The 11,655-nt window shown below is 36.9% G+C and overlaps 1 protein-coding gene across 1 annotated transcript in view; it reads left to right on the plus strand.

The window, feature by feature from the left end:
• TINAG (tubulointerstitial nephritis antigen) overlaps positions 1-11,655 on the plus strand; it is a 38,534-nt gene that overhangs the window by 23,072 nt on the left and 3,807 nt on the right. The window contains exon 9 of the mRNA XM_005427912.2: positions 3,170-3,275. Coding sequence (XP_005427969.1) covers positions 3,170-3,275 — 106 coding nt within the window. The remainder of the gene's footprint in view (positions 1-3,169; positions 3,276-11,655) is intronic.

Here is an 11,655-nt window from a genome sequence, read left to right on the forward strand (position 1 = left end):
ATTTTTTTTCATTTAATGCTTTTGTGTATCAGGTTAAGGTAATGTTGTTTGTAGAAAAATCAAGATCTACATTACAGCATATAACTGAGACTATGCATCACCGACTGAAATCACTTGCTCTTTTTTCTTTTGGCTATAATATGAGTTTTAAATTAATCACAGTTATGACCCTGTAATTTGTCACTGATCCTCTCTTTTATCTTCCCATATTACAGATGCAACCAGGGCAAAAGTCTAATTTTAAAACCATATCATACTTTTTCTGCAAATGATCTTCAGATACTGAAGGGGTTTTCCATTATTCATTCACTTGTCATTTCTGACGAACTTACAAAATGCTCAGGGATAGTCTTTTCTAATGTACTAAGCAATGTTTAATAGCTGGGAAATATTCAAGATCCCTTCAAGATCATGATGATGAATGGATTTGGATTTTTGGTCATATTTAAAGTTAAGAAAAAAAAAGTTTTTTAACAACTGTGAAGCAGTAGGTTTAGGAATGTAATTGAAGATTTTACGTTATACAGCTTTCAAGTTTGAATGACAATTTCTCTTTGACCTACATCATTGTCTTACATGGTACAGAAACCGAGCAATTAGCAATTTTTGATTCAAAGATGAAATACTAGTTTTTTTTAAGAAATCAATTTTCAAGTAATTATAGTGAAATTTCACCAATAATTTCAAAACATTCAGATGGACAATCCTAATATTGCCCATACATTTTTTTCTCATGGACTTTAAGAAATACTCTGACAGTTACAAGGCTGATGGAGGAAAATTATCCTCTCTGACACATTAGTCAGTCTTGATTAAAAGACAGGCTCACACATTGCTGGTAATACATCACGGTTTTGACCCCACAAAACTTACCATTTCAGCTGTTATGATCTTGGGAAAAATTTTTATATTTGCTAAAGAAAGTAAATCTGTAAAAAGATGAAGAAAATGATCTGTAGAAAGTGCTTGACTATATTAATGTATAAGCTAAACTTTGTTTCCTTTTGTAGCAACTAGTTTTAATTTCTCATGTCTTTGTATGATTCAAAAGAGACAAAAAATCCTATTTAACCATTTTATGCAGGGGAATACACAGTGGAATCAATCTTTTAATCTGCTGCATCTATATGCATAGATCTGACAAGCTCAGCATGACTGAAGTAGCTCGTGCATGAAGTATAGTAAATCTTACGAAAATCGCTGCCTTTTCTGATTCATTAATAATTCATCTGTTCATTTTGGGAAATGCAAAGCCTTTCCTATGTGAGAAGGAACAAAATTAGGTGGTGGACTGTGATCACCTTGTCCTGTCCAAGTCACAGTCTGTATCAGGACAAAACCACTGGATAAATAAAAATATCTCAGTGCTAGATCTAGAATTACCATCATCTTTGTCCATCCTGTACTTCATGCACCCAGACCACTCTAAATCCAGACCATACCATTGTTTAGGTCCTGATTACAAGGTGTTACATATACATGAGTATATATATTTACATACATATAAAAATGTGTGTGTACACATGTGCCCAGGTGTGCAATGTATATATAATATACAATCATGGATAAAATTCTATCACATAAACTAAAGTTATTCTGGAAATACACTTCAAAAATTTCTACTTCATTTCAATGAAAAAAAAATTAGGTATGATATCTCTTCACAGACAAGAATGTGTCTCATTTGGGGCGCAAGTTATATTCTCCTTTGTACTTACAGTTGAAGGCAGCAACATTGGAAGAAACAGATGGGCCGAGTCTGTTAAGACATCATGGCTCCATGGCTGGTGTCACAGCTCAGATGTTGGGGAGTTTTGACAGTGGGATGGCCTAAGCACCAGGCATGCTGACATCAGATGGGACTTCCCTTTCTCAGAGAGGAAGGAGAGCCTTTGCTCAGGAGCAGTGGGTCTCATTGCCACAGCTACAACCAAGCTGTGATGGGGAAGGGACACAATATGAGGCTTGTCTGTGGCAAGGCAATCGGCCTCATCTAACCATGTTTTGAGAAATCTCTTTCATCCCCTAAAATTTTTGACTGTTTCATACCTTCAGCCAAATATTATAGAGGTTCTTTTAAAGATAGTTAATTTTCTTCAAGTTTATGAAAATATTCAGGTAGGAAAAATAAACTTATAAGTATGCCAGACAGAAAATATGGCAGCATGATCTCATCTTACTGGATACTGCAGATCTATACCAGACTCATATGTTAAAAATGGTCCAACCACATAAAAAATGGTCAGTGAGACTTGTACTTTATGGGACTCTCAAGGTGCAAGACTTTAGGAAATTGGATTTCACTAATTCTCATGTTCCAAGCTGTGTGGCAGTTAAAATCATAAGCTAAAAATAAAATGGAATGAAGCTTATAGTTAATGCTTCTAATTCACTGGAATCTAAAGGTAATGTAGACCTGAAAAATGCTTTCATTTCTCTGGATCTGGTAGCCCACCATAAAGCAAATGGTACTAATGGTGGCAGAACATATGTGGAAAAGAAACCCAGAACTATTTTCTTAATAAATGAATAATGCTCCTAAGAAATTTTTATATAAGAGAGGCATAAAATGCAACTTATAATCTTCATTTTCTTGCACAAAATGTTCAGTCCATCAGCTCTTTCACCTTACATTTTTTTGAAAAAAGGGGTGGCTTTTTCCACACTTTTAACTAGCAGTCATGATTTATATGCATACACACAATTTAGTTTTCTTTAAGGAGATTAAGGCATTTCACTCCACTATATTTCACAGGATATACATTTTCTGTTAAATACTTTTCTTAAATATGCAGATGCTAGTCTGAACTGAGTAGTTTATATATGAACCTTGGGGAGATTAATTTTATTGAATTAGATTTCAAAATTTATGTAAGCCTTCATGAGGCAATGTTTCCTCTTACTGCATTGGAGGAAGTCAGTGAGAGGGAGCTTCCATGACAAGGAAAACTGACAAACTTGATAAGAGACCATAGAGAGAACTTTGTTGAAGTATTTCTATTGGTTCACTCACAGCAGGACACTTCTGAGAAATTGATGCTTTTAGTGGAATTACAAAGTGCACTTAATGCAATCCAACACACAACAAGCATTTCATTGGTAAAACACAAGGAGCAAAGAATAATAGAGGTTATGTTTGCTGACTGTGATTTTTCCTACTGTTTTTCAGCAATAATGAAAGTGTATGAAGATTTTTTCCTTTACAAAGAGGGAATATATCGACACTCCCAGAAAGCAGGATCTAAATGGAAAACTCATTCAGTCAAACTCCTTGGGTGGGTAAAGCACATTCTTTTACTCTTTTTCTCTGCCAGTCATGAGTGTAATAAAATGTCAATGACCAGTCTGTAACCCAAAGATTTGACTGTCACAGATGGAACACTGCTAGCTCCCAACATAAGAGTGATGTTTAATTTTTGCCTTGTCTATGAATTTTAGAGAGTATTGAAAAGAGGTGTAGACCTATCATCTCTTAATCTACTCTTATATTTGTTCAAAACCACCAAATATGTTTATAGAATAAACCATTTAACCCTATATATATATATATATATATATATTTAAAACCCGCATACACACACATGTTAAATATATATATATATATATACACACACCATATAAAAAACTTAGTTGGGTATTCACAAATACTCCAAGTTGTGAACAAAGTTGATATAATTATCTTCAAATATGCCACCAAACAGAATGCAAAGGCTTTCTGTGCCCTGAATAGAAACCAACTGCTGTGGAGATGCTGCTGATTTTATTTGGAAAACTGCCACAGAAGCATGTGGGTAGTACACTAGTGGATTTCCTCTCAAATGTAGACCAGGCCACTATGTTAAGAAGACAAGTGTCTAATAATGCATATGCTTGAATTACTGAACACACCACAAGGCTTTATTCTTTGCCATGGAGGGAATATGCAGGGATGAATTTTTATTAAATCAATGAGTGATTACACAGAAAAATGACTGTAGAATCTCAAGAAAATATTTTATCGGTGGTCTATAATATAATATAACTAATGATTCCATGTGTGCTAGGAAAATTACTGAGAATATTTTCAACAAGTACTTCAAGAACATAAAATTGCAAAATAAGGTTAATTTTGTGCTTGTGATCTTAGTGAAGACATCTTCATGAAGGGCGTGGGAATGCCCTTCATGGCTGTGGAAACTGCTGCCTATAGATTACAAGAGTGTGCTTGACGGTGGCATAGAAGCAAAGAGACGCAGCAGGCTTATACCAGATCATCTGTGATACTGCTGCAAAAAGTATTGACTCAGGCAAATAAAGGAAAAATTCCCAATCATATGATTATAGAGAATATTGTGCAGTAATGAAAAAGAGAAACTGGAATTTAGTGTAGAAAAATGGGGCACTAAGTTAGGAAAATATATTTATGGAGGACGGATGGTAAGTGTTGGTTTTTGTATCTGTATTTAAGGTAACAGCCGTGAGAAACCGATAACATTAGACAGTAAAATGTGAAGTGCAATTTGAATACTTTAGCTCAGGAATGAGCTGCTGTGGGGCTGAGTTCAGGTGCTAGGAGGGCTGTGAAGTACGCTTGGTGCAAGCATAGGGTGATGACAACTCTTCCCTAAGACAAGCTGCTCCACATTTGCGCAGAATAACCTACCCAGATGAGCGATTATGCAAGAACAGCACCAAGGGACAAAGTGATGGCTGAGGAGGGAGAGAGGAGGAGATAACTAAAGTGCCAACCATATGTGCCAACCATATGTAACAACCATATGAAGCTCAACAGGGGAAAGTGCCAGATTCTGCACCTGAGATGGGGCAACCCTGGATGTACAGATAGACTGGGAAATGAGACGCTGGAAAGCAGTGCCACAGAAAAGGACCTGGGGAACCTGGCTGATTGAAAGTTGAATATGACTGAGCAGTGCCCTGGCCAGGAAGGCCAGCCCTGGGGGTTATCAGTTCCAGCATTGCCAGCCAGGCAAGGGAGGGGATTGTCCCTCTCTGCTCTGAACTGGGGCAGCCTCACTTCGAGTGCTGGGGGCAATTTTGGGCACTGCAATATAAGAAAGATATTAAACTATTAGAGGGCAACAAAGATGGTGAAGGGCCTTGAGAAGAGGCTTTATGAGGAGCAGCTGAGGTCACTTGGTCTGTTCAGCTTGGAGGAGACTGAGAGGAGACCTCACTGCAGTTACAGCTTCTTGTGAGGGGAGGAGGAGGAGCAGACACTGATCTCTTCTCTGTGGTGAACAGTGACAGAATCCAAGGGAATGGCCTGAAGTGGTGCCAGGGAGGTTTATGTTGGATATTAAAAAGAGATTCTTCACCCAGAAGGTGGTTGGGCACTGGAACAGTTCCCCAGGGCAGTGGTCACAGCACAGCCTGACAGAGTTCAAGAAGCATTTGGACAATGCTCTTAGGTACATGGTGTGACTCTTGGGGTGTCCTGTACAGGGCCAGGAGTTGGATTCAATGATGCTTGTGGGTCCCTTGCTAATCAGGATATTCTACGATTCTGTATTTCTGTGCTGAAGCAGATGCTGATTTAAATGGGAACTGACAGGTTGTGCAAAGAAAATACAGCAACCCTTAGGCAAGGGACCACTATAAGCAAAATGTGAACTCCTTGACTGAGACACAGGACTGTTTGAATGGTCACTGGTGAACACTGAGATGGAGGAAAGACAAGTAATCTGATGTACTGAAAAAGAACTTAAGTGAAGGAAAAAGAAGAAAACTGAAGATGATATTATATATGAAACCCCAGACTTGTTCAGAGTTTAATATGGGGGAATGCATTTTCTTACTAACTCATTTATTTAATTTGAATATTCCTGAAATATCCAATGGATCCAACAGTATAAAGATTTACCAATCCTGAAATTGTCTAAGGCACAAATGTTGAAATGTTGTGGCCTCCAAGGTTGTGCCATATAAAATACTTGCAGACCTGTTTAACTGTAAAAATTGAATTAGATCTTGACAAGTTGCAGACGGTTGGAGCCTTAAGCTAGGTGCTTCTAACAGTGATAAATCCAGCCATAAAATGTGATGCTGCATCATGAACTTTAAACCACTTCATTATAGAGATTTTAATGTCTTCAGGATTAAGCCATGTCTTTTTAATATAATTTATTAGTTTCAATGAATTTGAATGCAAAATATGTGTTGTGGGTGTGAGTTCTTTGTCACTCATATATAGCTTGGAAGCAAAAGAAAATGTAGACTCCTTGACCTCAATAAAAAACTCATGGGAATCTCATCATAGTTGTACTTCAGATAAAAATACTGATGAATATTTGCATTTTGCTTAGCTGAGATGGCTCCTGGGGAGAAAAAAAGAAGCAGAGACATGCTGATAGGATAAAATATGCAGTTTTTTGTGGGTTGAGATTTATTGTAGGCTTAATTTTATTTATAATCCCTTCCATAAAAGACATTCAATACTTGTAAAAGACAGCCATAATAATGACAGACCCTATTAAGCTGATATTTGTAATATCTCAGAAATATTTTTGAAAATGCCTTAAATTGCTCGTGAATTGTGCAACATATAAGACAATGGAGTGATAAAGTGCAAATACATTTTGGTGACGCTTGCAAGAGCTATTTGTACAAAACCAGAAATGCACATACAAACTGCTCAATTGATCATTGGACCGGAAGGATTTTAAATGTTTAAACTGGCTTCCCTTGTTCTGCAAAGGGGAAATTGCAAGCTATTTTCTATCAAAGGTTTATTTATAAAATCAGCTGTGACGAGACTGAGAGTCTATCTCCCAGTGTGGTACTGTGAGGTATTGTGGGACCTCAGGCTCAGGGAGACAATATGAAAAGACAGAATAGAATGGAAGGAGGAGAGAAAAATGTGGAGGCTGTTGTGGGTAGCAGAGTGTTTGGGTTTGGTCACAGTCTCTCTAGTGAAATAGGGCTCTCAGTAATCTGAAGGCAGGATGGACTGACCCACTGATACTTGAAGAGAGCAGGATCTCTCAGGCAGTTTCTGTGTCTATTCTAGACACAGAGAGATAAGCAGAAAAAGTGAATAATGGAGACTGGGATACATAACAGCTAAGTTTTGAGGTCGTAAAGTTAAATTCCTATGCCTCTGCATGTTTCCTTCATCTTTTATAGATATTCATCTGCTCTAGCTCAAGTATCTAAAGGTGAGCTGAATTGCTTTGTTGGATCTGATTTCTCCTTTTAGACTATAATAAAATCTGTGGGATAACATCACACTTAAATAGCCAAAATGAAAAATTCTAGATTTGATTACAGAAATCCCACATGCAATGGCATCTTAAAGTTGCTTAAAACCAAAATGACTGGTGCGTAATATTCATAGTAAGACAGCATTTTCAGAATCTTGCATATGATGTGTGTATGTTCATACATGCATTCATGGATACATACATCCATAATTACAGCGCTTAATGACACCAGAATGAAACCAGTTAAAGAGGCACAACGAAACTGCAAATGGCAAGTGGGACTAAAGAGGACAAACTATTAGTTTGGTAATTTTCATTTTTTCATTGGCACTCTCCTATTTTAAGAAGATTGATGGCTGAAAAATTATATACGAAAATGTCATTTTTATCTCAAGGTCTCAATAAAAAAAATACTAAATTCACACCAAAGATTAACTCAATGGTAGGTCTGTAGATTTAAGCAAGGATTTCTGATCAAACCAGTTATATTTGTTCTCTATCAGATTCTCTGCAAATTTTTTTGTTGTTGGTTGATTGGGTGGGTTTTTTAAATTTTATTTTCTCTTCTTTCTAGTCTTCTGGCTTTCTTAGTTCCAGCTAGGAGAAGAAATGTAATGTCTATAGGAAAAGAAAACCTGGGGTAGATTTGTTGGTATAAAATGCCATAGTCTGTTTGGTAAGGAAAGTATAGCTCAGTCAAGGAAGTACATTGGATGGAGTAGCTGTGGTTCTAGTTCAAAAAAATCTCTTTTCAAAGTTAGTGAAGTACCCATCCTGTATGTTTGCAGCTTGTTCAGACAAATCTCTCTCAGACTTTTATTTCTGAATCACTTTAGTATCAGTGCCAAGCTACAATATATGATCCATACCTCACTAAAAAGCTGCAACTGCTGAAGCCATGACACTGAAAAATCCAGGCAGGCCTCAAAAGCCCATGCCTTTGGCTGCAATTAAATCTATGGACTATCACTTTAAGGCTTGGAGGAAACAAACAAATGTTATTGAAAGCCTTGATAATCTTTCATGAACAAGATAGATTTTCAACGCTTGGAAGGAATTCAGAATGACAAAAGGCTTTAATAAGAGGACACTGAGATGCACATTAGCTGGAAACACATTTCCCCTCTATTTTAATTAGCAATTCACTGAAAGATTTAAATGGAATAATGCAGCAGATTAAGTGGCTTGGCCAACTACTAAACTGAAACTTCTATGCCCTGAAAAAACATTGGTTGAATGTTTAACACAAAAAGCCATACTAATGGAGATAAAATTGATATGTGAGGCAAAGAGCTTGTGGTTTAATGTTGAGGAGACAGCCAGACAGAGCAACAACATTCTGAGATTTAATACATAATGAAATGATTCACCTATCCAAAGTCCAAAGTCTTGACAACTCCTAGTGATATCTGGGGTTTTGGCTTTGGAGACTGTTTTTCTCTATATTTTTTCTCTTAGTTGCCCTCACTCGATCTTACACTCAAAATAACTCCAAACAGTAACATCTTAAAACTCCAAAAGTCATAACCCAAACTGTTTTGTTCCTGAATAAAGAAACCTGGGCTTGAGTTCCCTTCTTCTTTCATGGGGAAAAAATAATTACTTTTTCACTGTCAGATAATCAACATCAGGTATTAAAGTTAAACATCAAACAGCAACACTCAAACATTTTATAGCAAAGAGAAATTCACGAGGAGATCATGGGGAAAAGATACAGTGTCTGATGATTCATGCAGTTAAATCCATGAGACTGTCACTCATACAATTCATTACAGTAGATCTGTGGGATCTGTGGCATCTGTGGGAGTGATTTAACTCTTGGCTCACTGGCTCAATTTGACTCATCTCTCGTGTTGAAAAGTCTATGCAAAACTACAATTTCAAATTCCAGCAACCACTTTTTAAGAAGATTTTTCTTGTGGTGAACATAAGTTAGCGACCCTAACCTTCTTATTTTTAAAACAAGATTAAGAATTAAACTTTTATCTAATTGAGTAGATAAAATTGCTAATTTCTGAAGTGTACTAGTCTGTTGTGATCCAGCACTAAGAACAGGACATGACCCACAATGCTTACAACTTTTTTCTCTGGTAGCATTATGACAGTTATACAATCAAATCCAGGAAGAAGCTGAGATGAGAATTTTTTGGACTGCATATATTTGTGTCCAGCAAGCAGTTTAAATCCTTGGTTAATGCAAAGCATTGACTTCTACTAATAACAACTAATCTGCAGAAATTAGCTTGAGATCTAAAACCTGCCATTCCTCTTTATTTTTAAGGCCATATCTGTGTTCTGTTCATACCTTCAGTCTTAAGGAGACAGTTTGTATAATATTATTTAGCACAATCTTCAGAAATCTTCACTGTATTTGCTGTTAAGAGCATTTTACCTACAAAAGTGACTGTAAGCACCCTTGAACCTAGTTTCTGTTATCTGCCAAAACACCTTAGTTTTGATGCCACTGCTGATAACCCTTTTTCTTGTGTTAGGTTATATTTCCCTTTTTAAATTATTTTATTTGATGACTAATTATCAGCTTACATTTTTTTTCCTGATAGCTTTCTTTATGCTTTCCTTGTGAAGTCCACCTAAATTTTAGTGGCGTAGTTTATTGAAAAACAAACTGGGAAATGTTCAAATAAAACCAATTTCCATTCTCTGTAGTACTACTGAAACAGTCTCTGTATTCTAGATTTTTTACCTGTCAGGCAGAGTTGTGTATTCAGGGCTTGTTCCTACAGAGTTAATGTCAAGGGAAAGTTATTACTGAAAAGGACAGCTAAGGTGCCTCTACTATATAAAATTGGACACAAAATTATGAAAATCATTTTATAAGAGACCATAAGAACTCACCCTTTTATCTAAAAGAGCAACAGAATTCTTTTCACAGAGTCACTTGGAACAGGTCTCCTTGGAGTAAATGGAAACACGTTGCTTACTTTTTTTCCTGAAGGGGATTGAATGCAGTTCTGTGAAATTACTTTTTTTAATTCAAGGTTATTTTTGATTGAAGATCATGACAGTTTCTTTTGGAAAAGCTAAGTGGAGTATATCGCACAGAATATTTTTGCCAGAGAGAAGAAAACTCCCTTTCAAAAGTAATTTTCAGTAATTGATAAACAGATCTTCTTAATGATTTCTTACAATCTCTTCTTTTTCTTCTAAATAAAAACAGGAAGTTTGGATATGAAATAGTGTCATGATTTAAGCCCAGATGGAAATTAAGCAGTCACTCTCTCAGCAACTTCTCTCCCCCCACACACCCCAGTGGAATGGGGGATAAAATCAAAGCTGTAGATTGAGATAAGAACAGTTTAATAATCAAAAATAATGGAAAATACAATAATGATGGCAAGTGATAACAAAAAGGGAAAAAGAAGTGCTGTATGATGCAATTGCTCACCCTCTGCTGACCAACATCAGAACCCTCTTGCTGAACCCAGATTGGACGCGTTTCTGGTAACTTCCTCCAGTTTATAAACTGGGCATGAGTCCTATGGTGTGGAATATCCTTTTGGTCACTTCCAGCCACCTGTCCCAGCTAGGGTCCCTCCTTGTTTATTTTGCATTCCTCTTCACTGTTGAAGCATAAGACAAAAGGATAAAAAAGTCCTTACTTAGCAAAACCCAAAAAATTAGTGTGTTATCAGCATCACTCTCATTCCAAATTCAAATCACAGTACTGTAACAACTGCTCAGAGAAAAACCAAACCCTTCTATTCTAGTGGAAACCAGGACATAAGGTTGAAAGGTTTTCTAAAAAATACCAAAGGTATTAGTGATCTAAAGCTTTGCAAAAATAACCCTGAGAAACTCCCTGTCTGTACAAGACCAATAAGATCCAGCATCTCTTTGCTTTTAAAATGGCATTCATTTGGAGTAAATATCAAGCTGGAATAATCACAACAGCAAACAAAAGAGTGTGATTAGATTGTTTTGGTCATCTTCCAGAAAATACAGTATTGTTCTCTAATGGATGTTGTCCAAGAATGTGTCACTTTTAAGTCTCTGTCAATTCCACTTGGTAACTAATTACACTGGGAGTTTAGTTACTTCATTAAACTCCTCCAGGTTTATGCTTTTTTATTTTTTGGTGGTTTTTTTTTGTTTGTTTGTTTGTTTGTTTGTTTTAAATTTTGGTTTTGGAGATTTTGAGGGACCGATCAACAATTTCTCTGAGCTTTTGCTTTGCAGGGAAGATGATCTGGAATGCTATCTAGAGTAAGCTGGATGCAGCCATCACTACCTCCACTGGAGGCTGAGGCTCAAGTAGGCGATGTGGAGGGGGAGCGGTGGGGGGGACCACCAAAATGTATCAGGGGAGTCTGCTCTATCTTCTCTTTACTCACCCTTTGCAGAGAAGACAACAAATGTCTGCCCTGAGCCTTCTCTCCTGAGGGCTGAACAAAGCCAACTCCCTCAGCCTCTCCTCATACGTCATGTGCTCCAAACA

Source organism: Geospiza fortis, unplaced genomic scaffold (assembly GCF_000277835.1).
Source record: "Geospiza fortis unplaced genomic scaffold, GeoFor_1.0 scaffold603, whole genome shotgun sequence".
Lineage (NCBI taxonomy): Eukaryota > Metazoa > Chordata > Aves > Passeriformes > Thraupidae > Geospiza > Geospiza fortis.